Below are 21,695 nucleotides of genomic sequence, written 5' to 3'. Positions count from 1 at the left end.
TGTACAAAAAATCAACTCAAAATGGATCAAAGATCTAGGGATTATGCAATTCCTAGAAGAAAACAGGGTTAATACTCCAGCACATAGGTGCAGACAATAACTTCCTCAGTAGGACCCCTAAAGCTTAGAAAATAATGCCAAGAATTTGTAAATAAGACAGCATTGAATTAAGAAGCTTCTGCACAGCAAAGATAACAATTTGGAATGTGAAGCAAGAACCTACAGAGTGGGAAGAAATCTTTGCTAACTCTTCTGACAGAGGATTAATATATAGAATATATAAAGAACTCAAAAAGTTTCATACCAAAAAGATCAAATAATTCAATTAATAAAAGGGAACACTACAGACACTTCTCAAAAGAAGAAATACAAATAGCCAACAAATACATGAAAAAATGTTCAACATCGTTAGTAATCAAGGAAATGCAAAACTACACTGAGATTTCACTCAATGGCAGTCATCAAGAATACAAATAATAAATGCTGGAGAGGATGTAGAGAAAAACAAATACTTTTACATGGTTGGTGAGACTGTAAATTAGACAACCACTATGTAAATCAGTACGGAGATTCTTCAAAAGACTAGGAATGGAACCACGATACGATCCATTTATACTACTCCTCAGTACTTATTCTGAAGAATTAAAGTCATCATACTACAGTGATACATGCATACCCATGTTTATAGCAGCATAATTCACAATAGTCAAGCTATGGAACCTGTCTAGGAGTCCATCAATGAATGAATGGGTAAATAAAGTGTGGTCTATGTACACAATGGAGTTTTATTCAGCCATAAAGAAAAATGAAAGCATGTCATTTGGGGGGAAATGCATAGAACTAGAAATCATTGTGTTAAGCAAAATAAGTCAAACTCAGAAGGTTAAAAGACATATGTTTTCTCTCATATGTGGAGGGGAAAAAAAGGTGGCAGGATTGGGGATCTCATGAAAATCAGTGAGAGATCACGGGTCCAAGGAGTGGGGCTTGGGGAGGGAGATGGGGAAGTGCTAGGAGGTGATATTAGCCAAATTATGTTGTTTTACTGTATATTGTGTGCATGTATGAATATTAACAACAAATCCCCTCAGTATGTGTAACTATAATGCACCAATTTTTTTAAAAAAAAGTGGGTGGAAAAAAATACAAGCTCCATTCCAGCAGAAGTCTGTCCACCTATGTTGTCATTCCTATAACTGGAGCTCTTAGAAAAGTGCTGCATATACAGTACACACTCAAATAAATAACTGTGGAACAAAATTAACTAATAAATTCTGTTCAATTTTATGAGAAATGTCCAATGTGGTACATTCATGCTATTAAATGTGAAACTTATAAGGATGTGTCAATGTTAAAATCACTCTTTAAGATTGTTACACTGCATATAAATTTCAGTCCTTCACCTCACCCAGGCTTTGATGTGTGAAAGTTTCTAAAATAGAAACATTATCTGGAGTTTTTAAAACTTTCACAAAATGGTATTGGGATATACCATATCATATAAAACATACAATAATCTAAGGATTAAACAATCCTCTCTGGAATTTTTTTATGAAAAAAGCAGACAACTAACTTTCTGAGGAGGTTTAAGTATAACACTGTTTCAAGGGACAGGTGTTTGTTCCTCGGACTCTAAAAGTTCATCTGTAGTAAGACATACAGTTTTTAGCATAAACTTTATTTATTACATAGCCACCCCATTAGGTACTATAACCCAAACTAATATTATGGAGCTTAAGGGAAGTCTTGGGAGAAGACTCCTTGGAGTGAGACACTGAGGTGTGGGTACATCAGAGGGGCAAATGACAACAGAGGGTCCTTTGTGGTAAATTTGCTGAGTCTGGTCAACCTTCCTCACAAGAACTGTATCAAGTATGATGTGAGCTGGCCACAGTTGCTCCTGCAGTGTATAAACAAAGGTACGTGCAAGTCCTATCTGCTCCCACTCCCTCCAGCTAGGTGGAAGGTGATCAAGCCCAGAGCCAATGGAGAAGCAAAGGGAAACCAAGTTGCCTCCCCAGGGACCTGGGAGAATAACACTCTCCCAGGCAGAATGCAAGGAACTGAGTTGGTCGCACTATTTTGAGAATGTGAAGAATTTGGAAATGCCAAAATCAACCATGAATTCAAAATAATAAAATTAAAGTTGCTGGGCTCACATTTGTCATCATGATGGTGAACATTCTTTGCAAGAAACGGTAATAAATCTGATCACTTGATATGATCTGTGGCAGACAGGCATATTTCTGCAGCAGCTTCTCATGGGTTCTCCATTTCAGAGAGGTCGCAGCTCGCTGCTCAGCAGCTGTGAGTGCTGGAATCAAGTCAGGCAGAGAGGACAACTGAAAAGGAATGCAGAGACAGAGTCCATGGCATCTTGGTTGTCATAGGGAACATGATCTGGTGAAATGAAATATATTTTTAAAATCCCTAAGTAAAATTCAGTTACTGAAAATCAAATTTTGAAAAGGACACTGGACTCCTCAATCTCCCTGTTGGGTTGGTTACCACAGCAATTCAACATTTGCTTTATATTACTGTGGGCCAGTTTGACCTTCTAAGTTACTACCCATTGTCCTTTTGTTATTCTCAGAATATCACTAATGCTGAAAATATAAACACGAATGCCAAAGATATTAAGAATCATAGTAGTGTAAAAATTGTTAATGTAAAAACTACAGAGGAAATTTAATCAATTGCCAACAGACCTTTGCAAACACACACTGTGTGGCAAGCACTATTTCATTTATTAATTTGCTATAAAAATAGTAAATTAGCTGGTTAAAAAATGCTGTACTTAAAAAGTACCTTACTTCTGGGATTTTCAAGGAAATTGTGAATTTCACCCAAACAGCAGAAACATTGGAAATGAGAAAACAGAAGAGCATACAGCCTTTTGTGCTCAGCACCAGGACACAGCCTTGCAGCACCTGGCACTGTGGGCTCTGTGAGGTCAGGGAGCCATTGACAGGAAGGTGGCACTTCCAGCATCACAGACTCCAGGTAGTTCAGAGTGGGTGCATGTGGTTTGGGTAATGGATTCCTCAGGGACAAGAAAGGAATTCAAGAAGGGAGCTTACACTGTTTCACATAATCATCAATATTCAACAGAGACTCTTCCAAATAAAGGCAGGAGAGTAATTCTTTTGTTCTTTCTTCTTCTACATGCAAAGACCTCCTACAATTTGTGAGTCAGCTGAGGGTCCTCTTACCCTGCCTCTCAAGGATCCTGCCAGATGTGCTCCCTCTGGGGAGCAGTAGCGGGAGCACTATTCCCAATGTTTTCCATACATTCTTTCACTGAAACAAACCTCACAACAACTCTGCAGAGTAGATAATACTTAGAAAGTTCAGAGACTTTTTTGACAGATGGGATTTACCTTATTTTCTTGAACACTGCTTTCTCCACCAGTAGACATAAGTTCCAAGATTTCTGGAAGATGATCTACAAGAGCATCTAGTACCTTTTAATAGGAATATTAATTACTCTTAGAGTGATTACTATATTTTTCTAGAACAGTCAATTCCACACATCAATTTATATACAGAAATAATGTTATTTACCAAACATTTTGAGGATTTCTATTTTCTTAACTCTGCTATCTCCTTGCTGCAAAGTCCTACTAAGATTTTTGCCTTGATCAAACTATTTCTTAAAAGAGATTAGTGCAGACATCTCTCAATGTTGTTCAAAACATCTGAATTGGAGTTGGTTACTTTTACACAGTTGACATGCTCAAAACTGTCTCCTGACTTTTGAAAGGAGGTCTAAAACAGATACTAGCTTCAGGGATATCAAAATACTGATGAGTAGACTCTGGCATGTTAGTACCACTAAGGTGAATGGAATGTACTAAATACAACATCCACAAATAATGCTAAAATAAAACGTGTACAAAATGTCACATATGATAACCACTGCATAAAATAAAAACCATTATATAGAAAGATACTGTAATATTTATATAGAAAAATTAAAAATACAACAAAAATATTAAAGAGTGGTTGGAATTCAAGGTACTCATTTTTGACACTTTCTAAATTTTTCCATTTTAAAGTTACATTTCCATTTTAAAGCTAAATATATTTTAAGTCCTAATATTTTTTAAAGATCTCCATTCCCAGTCTATGATTCAGTTGTCATGTTGAAGCTTTGGGGCTAATGCAACTCTCTGGAAGTAGGGAATAGGCATTGATATATTCAGACTTAACATGAAAGAGTAAAAACCAAATAGTAATGTATTACCTCCAGTGATTCGTCTTGTAATAATGTTATCAGTTCTTTCTGTATTAAATATACACCAGAATTCAGAAGTTTGGACACCTAAAATATAGCAACGAAGTCTCTCAGATTTGAGATAACTAGATATATAAAGGTTAAACCAATAATTTTTAAAAATTACATTCTTGTTAGATGTTTCCTCTAAAATAAAAATAGATCACAATAAAAATATAAAATTAGATCTCTAAAAAACTCAGTTACATGCATAACCAGCTTTTTGCAGTGCTGGAGATGGAGCTTGCTCTGTCATTGGGCTACATTTCCAAGCCCTTCTTAGTTTTTATTTTAAGAGAGGGTCTTGCTAAGTTACCCAGGTTGGCCTCAAGCTTGCAATCTTTCTCAGCATCCTGAGAAGCTGGGATTACAGGTGTGTGTCACTGCCCCCAGCTTCCATAACCAGCTTTAAAAATCTACTTTACAACATGTTGGAGCGTGTGGTCATAGGCAGGCAGGTATGTATATATGGAGGTGAGAAAATACAGTGGATGGGATTTCCAAAGCCATGACTTTCACATCAAAGCAGTAACAAATCACAGATGCCTCTAGCGTACATTCTGAAGTCTCAGAGCAGTCAACAGTCTTAAAGGATAACCCAGGGACACAACTATTATAGCAGCTCCAAGTTTCCCAAAGAAGGCAGTTCCTGCTGAGGGCCTGTGGTGATGTCAACAGGATAGTACTAACTCCTAACAAAGAGAAACAACTTTCCTTTTTTTCACCAAAGACTTTAATCAGCATGAGCGCAGCTTGGGAAGTCAGAATAGTCTACCTCCTCTTGTAAACAGTGGCTTTATTTCTCCAAACAAACTCAAGAGCCTCTGATGGTAGATTTATCACTTTCTATTTTATATTTTTAAAAAATTGGGCTTGAATAAAGTTGAATTTAGGGGAAAAAATGGTTCCTAGATAACCCAAAGCCTTTCTTTGGGTTGTTTTTGACTTGTAGAAATTATTATTGAAAAATAATATGTTTTTGAAAAATAAGAATAAATACAGGCCCTGGGTTTGATCCCCAGTACCGCAAAAAAATAAATAAAAAAATAAAAAAATAAATACAATACAATAAGGCATTTATCAAAATCTAGCATTAATACTAATTACAAAATTTAACTCTACCAGTGGATTTTCATTATTTAAAAAGACAAACCAAACCTAGTCCTTCATTCTAAAGAGGTAAAAATCATTCTTAGCCTACTTTACATGGTATGACTGTGAGAATATGGAATCTAGCCATCCAGATGATAGGTTGATCAACAATCTCCAAGCTTACTTTTACCAATGAAACATTTTTATATACACCCATACATTTCAGTATATTTAGTTATATGGTGCTATATTATATTTACAATCAAACAAGAATGAGATAAAAATCAACATGAGTAGAAAGTCTAGTATTAATAGCATCAACGCTGCATTCTTGGACTCCAATCTTAGGCCAGCTTCCCTGGCGACCACTGGCCTAACAAACACATGTACACGGTAACCAAGCCTAAATGGTTGCTTGTCCTGGAGGCTCAGCTGGAATGCCCTCTGTCCTTCTCCCTCCTCCTAAAGCAGAGTTCTGTAGGTATCAAAGATGATAAAATTATGCAATATTGGAATTATTTTAAATAACTGTACCATTTAAGGGGACTACTTTCCAAATTTTGTACAGTGAACACCTATTTCATCAATGCCAGAAAGCGTCACTTTAAGGAAACAAAGACTACCACTACCTAGATTAAAGTAAGGGCTTAGTTTAGATATGCTGAACTCATGTAAATGGATTCTATAAACATACTAAGACGAGTGTTACGAGAATTTTAAAATCAGATTTAGGACTGGAACATAAAAGAGATATGGAGGCTGGGTGGTGGTGGCACATGCCTGTAATCCCAGCGGCTCAGGAGGCTGAGGCAGGAGGACCAAGAGTTTAAACTCAGTCTCAACAAAAGTAAGGTGCTAAGCAACTCAGTGAGATCCTGTCTCTAAATAAAATATAAAATAGGGCTAGTGATGTGGTTCCATGGTCAAGTGCCCCTGAGTTCAATGCCCAGTACCAAAATAGAGAGAGAGAGAGAGAGAGAGAGAATCTGAAACTTACAATAATCTATGAACAGAAATATATGAAATATCAAAAAAGCATATAGTCCACACAGATAGAATTAATAATGAATGTAGAGCAGTATTAATTTTTCACACTTACTTCATAAAAGCAAATAGCAATAGTGTATCTGACTGGTACCTCAGGGTCATGACAAAGGCAGAAGAATGTAGAATAGAGTTCCATGTGGAAGTTCTTAGGATCAACAAAAACAATCATGGCCTAGTGAAGGTGGGAGGGGAAGATGAATGAGAAGGAGGAAAAAAACATTCATCAATACCTAATATTATAATGAAATCACATTCTCTGTATCAGAATTTAATCAGAAATCATATTTGGAAGATCCAAATGCATGCACATAATTCTAACTTATACATAGAGAGAAACATAAATTCCACAAATATTTATTCTGTGCCTGCTATATATACCACACATAATGCTGAGCAGCAAGTGTCAAAAATGGCATTTAATGCCATCTGTTCACATATTTTAAAGCTATAATTAAAATTCTCAGTAAATATAAACATATTGTTATTACCGGAAAGTTATAGGCACAATTCTTTCGTACTGAAGTATATTTTTTCTCTTGCTCTAGGATTTGGGGTGGAATCTGGTTTTCATTGTGTCCATTTTCTTGTTGCAAACCCAATGTACAAAGTTTCTTATAAAACTCCAAAAATCTCAAATGCTGATCTGGAGTAAGAATTCCTAAAACAAATATAAAATCAGTGTTCAGCATTTCAATTGCAAATTTAAAAATAAAAAATAAAAATACAATAAAAACAAATTTGGATATTTAAATATATGGTTACAGACAGTTCATAAATTAAAAGCAATGAGGAAAGATAAACTAATATGAAGAAATCTAGCAGGTCATATTGTTTCACCTTACATTCATCTTAATATTTTAACTTTAATTTCAGAAGTGTGAACTATGTAATGCAGGAATTATGTCTGTGTTAATTTCTGCAGCTTGTAGAAAAAAAAAGTATAATAATTATAATGTTGCCACTATTTATAATGTTACTTATTTATGGTAAATATTCTAAACTTTCCTGCCAAAAACATAGGAGTATCCCTTAAAGAGTGAGTCTGGAAAATAGAAAAGTAAATTCAAAATATTTTTGGTGATGGGAATGCTTCCATTTTCATTCACTGTTCACTATCAGGGAGCTAGGGATTCATTATGTATTGCAATGTACTTTTCGATCATCTACTAAATGTCTACAACTCACATAAAGAAAATGTGCTCCAATGCCAAAAAATTTTAACTTAATTCTCATGATTATCATAAACTAAGAACTGAGCAATATGTTCAAAATACCAAGACTTAAAGGTATTATTCTATGCTCTAAGTGAAACTACTTACATGATACATTACTCAACAAAAGTTAAGATGTGTATTCTTGCTATATAGCAATAGTTCACACACCTGAGCTTCCACTACCACAAACCTAATAACAAATAAGCATAAAACATTCCAAAAAGTAAAGGACTCCTCTGTCCTTATTCTTTCAAACAGGTTCTACTAGTGAAAAGGTCATTTCTAAATGTGCTTTAAATTATTTTATCAAAATTCTAAGATCTCATCAAATCTAACACACTTAAAGGATAGGTTTTATACAACTGAGGAACTCAAGTTCATTGGCTGTGGAAGAAGAAAAAGGGAAAAGTTATCTACAGTTTTGAAATTCTTAGAAGATACCATACCATATAGTCCATGACATAGTTTTCCTAAATGAAAAGATAATGAAATAAGAATCGATTCATCTGCTTTGAGAGATTTTTCACAAAACGATTTCACTAAGGGAAGGATAGTTTGACTTCTGTCATCTGTAAAACAAAACAATATAATATATGATTTAGACCCAGTTGCTACACATAGAAATTACAGGGGAAAAATTCTGTTAGTCCCAGAGTAACAGAAAATATCTGAAAGTGAGGATGACGAAGGTGGGTGGTAATGGAACATGATAACCTTGAGTGGGACTGGAAGGCCAACACAGGGAAATGAGAAATACAGAACAGGGGGGAACAGAGCCAGACCCACGCTGATGCAGACTGGCACAGTGAAGGGCAGAGACCAAAAACCAAACCAGGCATTCCTGTTCCATTAATAGGGACAAAAGGATTTGCTCAGTCAAATATCACATATTGCAATTTTTACTCCTTTGGTTTGTCCTTTACCTAAATGATTATTCTGCAATATTCATATAAATTATTGTCTACATTGCAACAATCCTTAAGAAACTCTCCTAGTTCAGATAAAAAGTTGGTAATCCCAGAGAATGTAATCCTGCAATTACACAATTAAGCTTCACACCTAAGTCTTGTCATTTACCCCTCCAAATTCCACCCTACCAAAATGGTTAATATGTACTGATAAATTCATTGTCTGGTGTTAGTCAGAGATCTTAGTCATACACTAGTAGAGCAACTAGCCATGTTTGCTTCTTGATTTTCACAACACCAAGAAATGCCTCCTTACTGATTCACACTCACATACCCCATCCCATAATTTTGCTCCCATAGCCACAAGATTTCTGGCATTAAAATATTTTTAAGGGAAACTCAAGTAGACATTGTTGTAGTAAGGATATGTCTTAATGTGAATTAGTGGAAAAAGTCAAGGCTACTTCCCAAACCAAATTCTTGTCCTATACACAAATCAGTTAAATTCTGACAAAATAAATGACAAAAGTAGAAAGACGCAGCAATATTAAATGCCATGAGGGTCAAAATGGAAGTAGAAAGACAACCAAAGAAATAATCGAGGAGAGACTTAATTTTTATCACAAAACTTAAAAATTCTGAATCTACCCTTTACACTTTGTGACACATGAGACAACGCTGCTTTCAGATGCAAAGGTGTATCCACGTGAAGATTTACCTGTATCAAATATGTCCAGCAGATTAACCAAAGTTTCAAAAGCTGCAAGCCGCACACTGCTGCCTTCATCCCTAGAGAGTTCTATTAATTCAGGGAGCACCACACTTTTTGTAAGTTCTGTCCTGCACAATAATCAGTAAAAGAAAATAAGTCAAATCAACATACTTGCAGCAAGAATTTGCTGAAAACAAGTGATGGTCTAGGCGCTGCAGAAAATAAGCAAAAGTTCTTATAACTTGGTATGAAACATGATTTAGAGGAGAACAGAATAAATTGGCTGTCCTATGCCTTTCCTTCCTGAGCTTGTTGCACCCAAAGGGCAAGGAGAGCAACAGAAGTGGGAGTGGAAGCCTAGACTGCACAGGAACAGAGAAGCTGCCATGACAGCTTTTCATTGGAAACAACTCACTACCAGCCAGAGAAAAACCAGCCAAAAGAAATGCAACTACTAGATTTCAAGCATGGCTTATACTGGGACATGTTCCTTTCTTGGATCTAGGCCTTTGGAACAATAACTAAATAACTAAGGTGAGAAGTAAAGAAATTAACATTAATTGAATGCCTACCACTTGTAATAAGCACATTCCCATTAACCTTTTTTAATCCAGACACATCAGGAAGTACTGTATTGATCATTGTGAAAGATCACATAGAGTGGAGCCTTTGAATAGCACTTTCATGGAATACAGGGTCTAACAATCCAGAAATAAGACTACATCAGCATAAGGAATTGAAAGTATACTTACCCAATGCCCTGAGCTATATTTTCTAATTGCCGACACATACAAGATCGAACTTCATATTCTACATCTTGACAGAGTGATTTTACCAAGGGAAGTATTTCTCTTTTAATACTGAGGAAGAGGATAAAAGAAAAATGCAATGGGTGAATGTTTAAGAATAATTAAGATTTGCAAACAATTATCAAAACCTTAAATTATCTTTAATAACACTATAACATAAGCCTTTTGGTTTACAAATCATTTTTACATGTTATTAAATTATGTATATGACAGGATCGGTTAAAAATAATGTTTAATTTTGGATTGGTAGATGAATGTCTATAGCTAAGTGAAAGGTCATGGCAATGAAATATCTCATTCTGGCACCATCAACCAAAGTATCTTCAACTTCATATTTTACTCTCATGGTATAATTACACAAAGATCCTATTACTTTCACTTGGTATTTATCATCTTGGCAGAGGGCAGCATATGAATTATGAATATAATTCATAACACTTCAAAGTAAGATTTATTCAAAATAACAAATTCAGGAAAAAATGTAAGAAAGCAGAAAAACTACCTTTATGTCATGTTTACCAATTTTGGAAGTCCTAATATAATGCTATTTAATCCTCGAAAGTACACTAGGTGTAGGATAGGGAAGACTACATGATAAGTAGAAAATAAGTTAACCTTACTGATCTTGAAAAGCCATGAGATCAAGCAGAAACACTTCTTAATAAGTAAATTTCTGTCTGTGAATTCTATAAAATATTGCATGTAGTGTGAAATAATATAAATTCAACATAATTATCAATCATACAATCACTATACATTTTAAATCAATGTAATAAAAGAGGCTAAAATTATATGCAAATACTCACGTATGGGCGTCAAATTTGTTGGCCAATTTTCCTAAAATCTTACAACTAACTAAACGAGACTGGACTGTTTGGGAAAGCTGTGCCTTGGAAACCAGTGGATTCAAAATCTAAAGAGAAAAGATTTAAAAAACAAATTCAGACAACTTTATACATTCTTGTCACTAATGTCAGATATTTTCTTCAGAGTATTTTAATGCTCTAAATGTTTTTAAAGAAGCTGATTTACACCTTGAGATACATGGCTCATTACCTGGATCACTCTGTGTTTTCTGAGTTAAGGTAAAAATGATGACAAATTATGCAATTAAAAACAATTAGAAGCAAATAACTGAAATAAATCTCATAGCAAATCCTCCAGTGATCTAAATGCATACAAGGTATAATTCTGAAATATACGTTAGGCAAATTAATTACCAGATACCTGGAAAGCTATTTTAATTCCGTATAGATTTTTATATTTATCCTAATGGCATTTAAAAAAAACAAATAAATAAATGTTATTTAGGTAATTCTGCTATGTGAATACAACAATCTGTGTCTGATACTGTGTAGCACATATGCTAGACACTCAAAATCTCAACAGTGTGACAGTCTGTAGCTCTCCATTGTGTCCAAAAACCTTTCCCTTTTCATTCCCAGGTTTCTCATTATTTCACATGGAAATCAGCACCTGTCCCACTATGGAGTCTACAAGTTCTAAAATATGACTCTAATATAAGGGGCAAGTGATTTGCTTCCTCTCAATGAAGTAGCTGGAATTTCTGAATGCATAATAATAAATATAATTTAAAAGTGAAAGTTTAGAAATAAAATAATAAAAAAAATCCCATGTTAAAAATAAGTAGCATTCTAGAGTCAAATATGCATTCAACTGTATGACTCTTTAAAAATATAAATAGCACATCTTTATGTTCACAATTTAAATGTGTGTGATCATCTAGATGTCTGGCATCAAATATACAAGCATTCTCATAACTGGGTAAGTTCCCATTTTCAAGCAAGTATTTTGGCACTGTGACAGTATCATAAACTATATGAAATACTTCACGAAATCAGTAGGCACCATTACAGTAGCTGATAAATGATTTTCAACCATGACATATTTGAAAAGAAATATATATCAGGGATAATCTTCAAAGAATGTAAAATCATTTCATTAAAGGATAAATTTCCTTTCTATTTTTGCTATTCTCTCATCTTAATTTACTTAAAACTTTTCAAGAAAGATATACTAATATTGAAAAAAGACAACAAATTGAGTATAATATTTACAATAATATTTACAAGTATGACAAAGAATTGGCAACACTGACAGAGAGGTGGCATACATAAATAGCACTCAAAGGATAAGATCAGACAACTCCAAAAGAATGAATCAAACTGATGTTAACCAATGTTAACATATGGAAAACAGAAACATAGTTTTTGAATTCTAATTAAAATTTAATTCTATATTTAACACATTAAATTTAATGAGAATAAATATTGCTGATAAAAGTCTAGGGAAACAGAATTTTCACATATTGTTAGTCAGGAGCTTAAGAATGTTAATGCCCTCTGACCCAATTACTCCTCTTTTCTGGAAGTTATAGTTGAAGAAATTTCTGAAAAACAGGAAAAAACTACAGAGATGTTCTTTAATGCCTTATTTTGATTGTAAAGCTTAAGCCTGAAAACAGTCTTAAATATTTAAGCTACTACCAAATAAGTCTAAAAGAACACAGAAAAATAATGCTAAGTGGGAAGCAGTCATACACATATTCAACATGATTACTAATATGGCAAAGACAAGCATGTATAAGGAAATCTGAAAAGAAATAAGAATCTTATAAGTAGCCACATTATCAGAACCATGAGTTCTTTTTCTTCCTTCTATTTTCTGTCATATTCAAATTTTGTACAGTGATCATGTATTGCTTTCAGAATGGGAAACAACTTTATTCCTTTTGAAAAAAACACTTTTGACCAAAATAAAGAAGACTTACATATTACAAGCAACAACACCAACAAAAACCAGTGTTACCTCATGCCTTAGAGTTTCCTTTGGCAATACTTCTATCACAGCCAGGAGAGTTTCCAGCCATGCATTGCTGACACCTGATGGACACACATGTAACATGCTAAATTAAATGTCTCATAAGTCCTATTTCAACCCAGCCATCAATAGTTCCAATAACATTTAACAGTAAAGTAGCCTATTCGAGAGGTTTTTTTTACTTTTTCCTCTTAGGCAACATATAGAAAATTTTTTTATATTTAAAAACAATTTGGGGGATTATCTTATACCCAAGATATGCTATTTTACTATATTATAATAATGTAAACAAATGTCAAATAACAAAGTCTAAGAGGAAAGTATAAATCACAAGATGAACTAATAGGTCTTCAGCTTTCAAGGACACTGAATTTTGTGCATTTGGAAAGGTGACAACCACAGCTGTTTTAAGTCATACCATGACTCAACTATTAGCCTGGCCTCATTCTGTTATCCTCGTCAGGCTTACAGAATTCAAATAGCCATGGCCATTTACAAGAAACAATAAAGAAACATGATGAAGCGTGCCAGGTCCTGACCTGTGTCCCTGTGCTCCAGATGCAGGAGAATGACTTGGAGGAAGGAGTGGGCATACGTATGGACTGACACTGATTCTTCCTGCAGAATGGTCAGAAAGGCTACTGCAGCAGTTAACTGCATTTCCACTCCTGCAACATGCAGGGCTTCCTGTACAATCAGAGAGAGTTTGCTATTTACAGAGATGAGCAATCAGCAGGTACAATATTTAAAACTCCAAGATCATAGAGACCAAATGCAGTCATATTCCACAAAATACTACATATGAACTGTAAGGGTATATTCTTGGCATTATTACTTAATATGAGAATTATATCAATCTGTTCCTAATCATTTAATTCAGCAGATTACAGAAATATTAAATGTCTTAAGACTTTTCTAAAAACAACATTCCATTACTTTACTGAATAAAATTATAAATAGTTACAAAACTTTCAAACAACAGAATAGGTATTTTTGATGGGTTTGAATTTCTATTTTGCTACTGGTATTATACAGATGTCATTCTACCTAGAATAATAACATCAAAGCTTAATCACATGAGTTTTCATTACTTGTATTTCTATTTAAAAATAAACATTATGCACCCTACCATGAAAAGGAATACACTTAAGGATGTGCCAATGTTTTCTCCCCTGAAAACAACTGGCAACTACATAAATTACCATGAAGTGAACATTTAAAAAGAAATTTCTTAAATATAAAAACGTCTTTTAAAAAATCACTTATATTCAAACCATCTCTAGTCACCGTTTAAAGAATTTTAAAATGCGTATTCAAACCAAAAGCCTACATTAGAATATAAACTTTCAACACATAAAAGAGTACAAACCTCATCAAAGATATAACCTGCACTTCTCTAGAAGTCTGAGAGAGACTCAGGTCAGGGGGAGTGTGTGTGTGTGTGTGTGCGCGCGCGCGTGTGCGCACACAATGTTCAGGCAGTTGAGGTGTTTTTGTTCAATCACGGAAATTATGGTAATTTCTCTCATATCTCTATTTTACAACTAATAAAGTTATTAGAACATCATTTATTTATCACAGTCATAAAACAAAGTTTCATTTCTGCGATCTTAGGAAAACTGATCTTTCTACATCATTTCCTCATGTATAAAATGTAAATTATAGCACAGTCTTCATAGATATCAAAATCATTTGAACTGCTTTTTTTCACAACTTACCAGTTTATTGTGCAAAATGAGCATTTAAATAATGACCACTATACATTCAACTAACTTTCTCTACATTCCCCTTGAGAATTTAAGTAGAAATCTCACCTGGTCCAAACCTTAACTGTGCTCTTGCCAAAACCTGCACCTCGGTCAGTCTTCCTCATCTCAGTGAAGAGTAGATGACAACTTTGCCCTTCTAGCTGCTCATCCCCACAACTCCAGGGTCACCCCCTCACTCATCCCAATCAAAGATCAATAAACCCTGAAGAATCTCCCTTCAAAACAGATCCAGAATCTGACCACTTCTCATTTCTACCAATACAACCAAGTCTGAGCCACCATCGTCTCCAGCCTGAATTAGCCTAACTACCCTGAGTCCACCACTGCCCCTCTGCTATCTATTCTCTATACAGCAGCCAGAGAGATGCTTTCAAGAAATAAGTCACATCATACCACTTTTCTGCTCAAAATTCTCCAATGGCTTTCCTCTTCAAAGTCAAAGTCCCTTCAGTGACTTACAGGATCTGTTCTCAGTTCCCCTTTAGCTCAGATTTCCACATGGTGCCTCTCTGACCTCTCTCAAGCCTCTACTCAACCATCTTTTCAACAAGTCCTTCCCTGATGACCCTATTTTACACTGAAAGTGCCCCCTCCCAGCTCGCACCACCCTCTTACAGTGGACACCATCAGCCAGTGCAGCATTTGTTCGTGGTTTCTCTCCCCCAACGAGAACATAATCTACTTGACTGCAAGAATTTTTGTCCACTTAATCATTAATGCATCCCCAACTCCTAGCACACACCAGGCATTCAGTAAGCAACTGCTGGATGACTAAATGTCTCTTGCTCTTTCACTTAAACTTTCTGCTCCTGTTACTTTGTCCCTTCACACATGGTTTCCGCATCTCCTAATAGGTAGCATCAAGAGATTCTGAGGTGAGTTCTAAAGATTAGGGATTTGTAGAATTTGACCAAAGGTAAAGCAAAAATGGATCACATAGATATGCATTCTCAATCCTTTTTCTGCCATGTCCATAAGGAGCTGTCCATGACAGCTTCTACCCTAACATCTCTGTGACCATGGTTTACATCCTATACCCAGTCTCCTTGATTCAGCCCAGTGGGACCACCAGCAGTCACCATATGAGAGGTAACATACATAATTTTACAGAAGAAGAAACACTCAGGACAGGAAAGTACTTTGCTGAAGGCTAGTGAGCTAAGAACTGGCAACTCTATGACTTACCCCTTGCCTGCCAGAAGTCAAAGACCCCTTAGCACTGATTTCTTCCTCACTGATCCTGAACATCCATTTGTCACTGATTAAAGCAAGACTTAAACCAATCCTAAGCCTTCATGTGGCAGTGAGGGACATCTGGCAGTAGCATCCACCATGGCAAAGGCTTCTGTAATCTATCACATATTCAGGGGGCTGGATTTGGTTTTATTTTGTTCTAAGCTTTTATATCACATGCATAAATGTTATTTTACAAGTTTTTTCAACTAAAAGTCCATTACACATCTGTCTTAAGAGTTCCTGGCTGAGAGAAAAGAGAAGGAATATTAAGGCATAAAGCAGAAGTGGCAATTGGTCTCTGAAACCAACCTCCCCTCTCCCTTGTTTCACTGTTTCCAAAACAAACATTTGTTTCATACTAACAGTTTTGAATTTGGAAAACACTTTTGAAAAGATCTGATGTGGCCAGTGTGCATCGCTTACAGATTTCAGAAGGCATAGCTTTTATTCAGAAACAGGAGGACTTTGCAAAGAAATATTAAAATAGTGAGGGCCACAATGCACATTCCAGTTCACGTCAGTCTGCTGTTTTAAGTTCCAAGAGCTGAGTTCTGCCCCTAAAGTCATTAAGTCCAGGGTCTGCACATATGCAAACTGTGTGCAAAGAAGAACATGCGGAGCTCTCCGGCTTCATTCTTCTTACTGCGTGACTTAATCTTGACTCCCGCAGCAACATTTGCCCCAACTATTTTGCATTTAATTTTCGAAAAAATCCTCAAGTCTTATCAGGATTTGGGTTTTTCTCTTGTTGTGCTGACTTCAACATCTGGAACTGTCCACTGTTAAGAAACCAGCACAGACTAAGAGATTTTATCACTGCTAAAAAAAAAAATCAAATGATTTCTAAACGTATTTTCTGATACATAGTACAATAAGAGCTTGATACTTACCCCAAAGTGTTCTCCTCCACAAAGTCACACCCTCTGGACAAATATATGTGAGATCCATACTCTCTGGATATAAAAGTGTGCATCCTCATGGACCTTGGAAGACACTGAAAAGTAAATTTCTCTATTGCTTAAGTGCATGCCTTAAGGCCAGTTACCATTCCTCTTATATACTATTGTATGGCTGCCAGCCCAATTTGAATTCCTCAAAAATGAAATGAGACAGTTGATAAATGAGAAAATGGTACACTTCCAAATTTAAAAAACTATTCCCACTCAGTGAAGGAAATTCACCAGACACTTACATGTTTAAAACTCCTTCTTGAGTTAGTATAGTATGAAGGTGCAAGAAAGCATTTTGTAAAACAAAGTGATATCTTCCTTCCATGCAGAGAGGGAAATAGCCCTGTCTCTAATGAACCTGCATTACATCCATCAAAAGACATATCTCTTTACAATATACAATATAAAGAAGTATTATGTAAATCATTGGCTTATTCCAAAAGAGCAAATATTTTAATCTACACGTTTTGAAACTAATCTTATTTAATGAAACTAGAAAGCACATTTATAGTGAATGATGCTGGAATAAGGTAAAGGAACTGGAAAATTACAAAGTGCCTTTGTGTATTTTTATAGATATCATGAATTTTTTTTTTAAATTAATTAACAGGGATGTAAACATGTATTGAAGGTAATAAATATGGAAATTTTCAGTAATTAAAAAAGACAGAATAGCTCTTTTCATTATAAAATTATAATATTTACAAGACTTTAAAAACTGAGTTAAAATGTGAGTAACTGGAACATGCCAACTCTAAAATATCTTTACAATTCACTGTGATACCTCATTCTCCTCCCTATAACTGACTGCCACATTCTGCACCAAAATAGAGGATGGAGAGAAGTGACTGGGAGCCCAGAAAATCAGTCTGAACTGGGAAATGAAGTGCAGACAGTAGACAGGAACAATGAAGGGGTGTGGTTTACCCTTCTTTAAATCCACATTTCAGGGATTAAACACAAGGTTCATGAGGAAGTCCACATAAAAATACCTTGAAAGGCCCTTCCTATAAAGGAAATACCACGGACAACAGCAACTATTATGTGACTCCTATGACGTACAGTGAAATGTTCTGCCATGCAAAATCTCAAGACCAACAAAACGAATGTCAAGGCCATGGTTTCAAAATTTCACTTCCAGCTGAACAATTCTGGTAAGTCATTTTTATTATAATAAATTAAAATCATGGATAATTTTATGATAGGCTTAAAACGTAAAGTAGCAATTTAAAACTTTGCCAACAAAAGTATGTGCTTATGAAAGAAATATCTACTTAATGGATGTGATCACAATAAATAACTATTTTAAGTAATTCATTATAGCAATATTTAATTAATTCAATCTTTTTGAAAAAAATTACAAACTGTTTTCCTGGTGATAAAGCAGCAATGGCAAGTCTGGCAATTTCTATAAGCAAATGGAAATAGGGCTTTTTCTCTAGACGGTCATTAAACTTTTATCATAAACTCCCTCTGAAGTAGTTCACTAAAAATTTAATTCTGAAGAGAATGTAATTTCAATTACATTAAGTACCAGTATCATTCTAAAGGGTTCTGGAAAATTGGCAAAAAGTCCAAAGGTAGGTCCTCTGCCTTAGAGAGACTTCTGCTGGTTATGTATATTCACACTCAAAAATACTCATTTAGTTTCCATTCAAGGCACTGTGGTAGGAGCTAGGGACCTAGCCATCAGTATGCAGGGTTAGCAGTTACATCTTAACAACACTGCTAATTCTGTCATTAAATCTATGATAAGAGCTAAGGAGACACCATAAGAAAGGACCTCCGAGGAGTCAGAGAGGGCTTTACTGAGACGTGACAACTGACATATGTGAAGAAAAAGAAAAGGCTAGACAAAAGAGTGGGAAAGGAAGAGAGGCAAGCAGGAAGAGTAGGAAAGAAGGCACTCCCAGCACAGAGCAGGAGAAGCATGCAGACTAAAAGAACTGAAAGAAGACCCATAAGCGTGCCCGGAGCAGAGCAGAGGGTTTGCTGAGGCGGTGAAATAGTGCCAATTATGCACTGCCTTAGAAGCATTAGGCAAGAGAATATGCAAATTATGGCTTTAAATGCTTTGAAATATCAAGCTGATTATAAAGTTGGAAATGAATCAGAAAGGAGAGAGGTGGGATGGAAGGGGAGGCAGACAGAAGGTGAAGATCCTTTGAAAGCTCTTATCTTATCTGCACAAGCCCTCAAAAAAGCATGGGCTGGGGTGGAGGTAGTGCAGTCAGAGAGAGGTGAGCAGATTCAGGAAATATTAAGACACAGAGGAAACAGGATTACTTAGTTAATCAGTAAAAGAACCAATGGTATCAAGGATGACTCCCAACACCCTGGCTTATAAACCAGGAAGAGAACATTAGGACCCATTAGGATGGAGGACAGTGCAGAATCTTGAGTATGGGGAACTGCTAACTCTGAGATGCCTTTGAGATGTATAAAAAGAGATGACCAGCAGAAAGTTGTGCATACAGATCTGATACTCAGAAAAGGTCTGCTGGTAAGTAAGTAAATTTACATGAATGATATTTAAAGGCATGAGGTTTTTCGCGGAGGAAATAGAGACAAATGTGGAGACTTGCTATTGTAACATAATTCCTCCTTAACCAAAGAAGGGAGTTTAAGAACACAATGTTTAAATTAGGACATGTGCCGTGGTGTATGGGCAGAATATTTATGTTCTAAAGTATTCCTACTAAATCACTAGAAAATAACCAACTGACCTGAGTGGATATAGGGATGACGACAGGGCATGGTAGAGGGTGTATGTGCATAGAAACCCATACAGGTTATAAACAGAAATATATGAGTTGATGTCATTCTGAGATTAAACCAAGAAGGAAAGATAAAAGGAAAGGGCTCTTCCTCTTCCAGACTAAGTAATTCCAGTCACTTTCCTGATAAGAATAATTTTTAAAGCTGGACAAAAGATACCCTCACCATAAGGGCATGTGGAAACTAACAAGATAATGAAAATTAGGCATTCAAGATGCAAGAAACAACAGAAATCAAGAAAAGTGAATGTGTAGGTCTAGGCCTGCTTTCTCCCCCTGAAATACCTGCTGACTGCAGAAGAATCCTAAGAGATGGAAAGCCTCAGGGACTTCCCTCACTGCCTTGCAGAGGCCCTGGCAAGCCCCTTTGCACTAGCAGGAGTATTTCCCTCCAGCAGTGGGCTGGCCCTGCAGGGGAGAGCAGTCCCATGCTGAATAGGACTGAGACATTTTGGCTCTTGAAGTGTGGCCAGAAGAAGAATGAGCTCACCCTAGGTCTCAAACCACTTCTACAATAACCTGTCACATACAAGGTCAAGCACATAATCAATACTATCCAGACAACATGAATGAGAACCAGCAAACCACAAGAAAACAGAAACACCGGAAGCCCTCTGGGTCCTGGCGTTATCTGTTATATACCTGGTGCAAAAGATAAAAGAAACAACTGAGAACTTCAACAGGGAATTCTAATATATTAAAAAAGCTTGTGGCAGATGTATCAAAAAGTTAAATAGAAATTCTAGACCAGAAAAATATAATAATCAAGATCAAAATCTGGCTAGACACAGATGAACTAGTAAACTGGAAAACAGGTCTGGATAAAACCCCCAAAACAAGTCACAATGAGAAAAAAGGCTGGAAAAGAAAAGGTAAAAGACACAATACCATGAAAACATCTAATGTGTCTGAAATTAGAGTCCTAAAAGAAGAGAGAGATTAAGAAACAGCACATTTGAAAAAAAAGTGAATTTTTCAAAACTGACAAAATAATTCAAGAAGCTGTATATAATAATCCCCAAAATAAATTTACATATAGACACTGTAAAATGCTATGCTAATAAAACATTTAAAATGGGTGTGAAATACATTTCAGAACAACAACACACAGAGAATTGGTCACCAGGAGTTTTATACTAAAGAAAATACTAAAGGGTGTTCTTCATGAAGAAAAAAAAATGTTTCCAATAGAAATACTATAAGCAATAAGAATTGATAAATATGTAGGAAATCTAAAAATAAATATTGATTATATAAAATAATAACTATAATAATATCTGTGAGGTTTAAAATACATAAAAAATTAAAGTGATAACATTAATACATAAGTCAGATTAATGGAATTAAAGAGTTCTGAGGCTCATGTATCAGACAGGAAGAGGGCAAAAAATACCAAGGAACATTAAATTTTGCTTAGTCTTTGTTGTAGTGTCTAAGGTTAGTAATGAAAGCAAATAAAAAATACATATACTTCCAAGCTAACAGAAGGCAGAGAAAGTAGAATAAAACTATATAATTTTTAAAAGGAAATAAATAAAAGAAAACGGAACATAGCAAAGTTGGCAAAAAGAAAAGGCAAACAGTGTAAGGTGACATGTAATTATATTAAATGTAAATAGATTAATTTTTTTAAAAAAACAGGATGATTTTTCTTTTTTCCTCCATATTGGGATCAAATGCTCTAATAAAAATTTTCAGATTGAAATGAAAAATAAAACCCAATATTGTTTGCAAATAAAATTTAAGACATGTGGATAAGTCACAGACTGGAATATATTTAAACACATAATCAACAAAGAGCTTGGACCGAGAACACAGAAAAGGTATTATCCATTGGATGGCTATACCACAATTTATCCATCACTGGTAGATGGATATTCGGGTTGTTTTCAGCTTGGCTATTATAAATAAAGCTGCAATGAACATTTATGTATAAGTCTTTTTATAATTATATGCTTCGAATTTCTTAATCCTCAGGAGGAAGACAGCTGAATGATACAGTAGGTGTATGTTTAAATTTTTCAGAAACTGTCAAAGTGTTTGCCAAAGTGGTTGTGCCAATTT

At 35.3% G+C, this 21,695-nt stretch overlaps 1 protein-coding gene across 6 annotated transcripts in view; it reads right to left on the bottom strand.

The window, feature by feature from the left end:
* Nucleotides 1-21,695, bottom strand: part of Ppp4r4 (protein phosphatase 4 regulatory subunit 4) — a 106,738-nt gene that overhangs the window by 42,711 nt on the left and 42,332 nt on the right. For 4 of the 6 annotated variants that reach the window (XR_007107287.1, XM_047541857.1, XM_047541858.1 and 1 more), the window contains exons 4-14: nt 13,439-13,586; nt 12,888-12,961; nt 10,865-10,971; nt 10,002-10,109; nt 9,256-9,377; nt 8,076-8,198; nt 6,904-7,073; nt 6,468-6,587; nt 4,247-4,324; nt 3,381-3,464; nt 2,160-2,342 (exon numbers count right to left, since the gene is read on the bottom strand). Coding sequence is in view for 5 of the 6 variants with exons in the window: in XM_047541857.1 (XP_047397813.1) it covers nt 2,160-2,342; nt 3,381-3,464; nt 4,247-4,324; nt 6,468-6,587; nt 6,904-7,073; nt 8,076-8,198; nt 9,256-9,377; nt 10,002-10,109; nt 10,865-10,971; nt 12,888-12,961; nt 13,439-13,586 (1,317 nt within the window). In the remaining variant the exon portion in view is untranslated. Of the gene's footprint in view, nt 1-2,159; nt 2,343-3,380; nt 3,465-4,246; nt 4,325-6,467; nt 6,588-6,903; nt 7,074-8,075; nt 8,199-9,255; nt 9,378-10,001; nt 10,110-10,864; nt 10,972-12,887; nt 12,962-13,438; nt 13,587-15,290; nt 16,684-16,794; nt 16,899-21,695 lie in introns of those variants that run through there. The other 2 variants (XM_047541860.1, XM_047541862.1) reach the window with 2 other exon arrangements.

The sequence above is a fragment of the Sciurus carolinensis genome, chromosome 2, assembly GCF_902686445.1.
Source record: "Sciurus carolinensis chromosome 2, mSciCar1.2, whole genome shotgun sequence".
NCBI lineage: Eukaryota > Metazoa > Chordata > Mammalia > Rodentia > Sciuridae > Sciurus > Sciurus carolinensis.
Note: the sequence above shows the minus strand (reverse complement) of the source record. Positions and strands in the feature narration are given on the sequence as shown.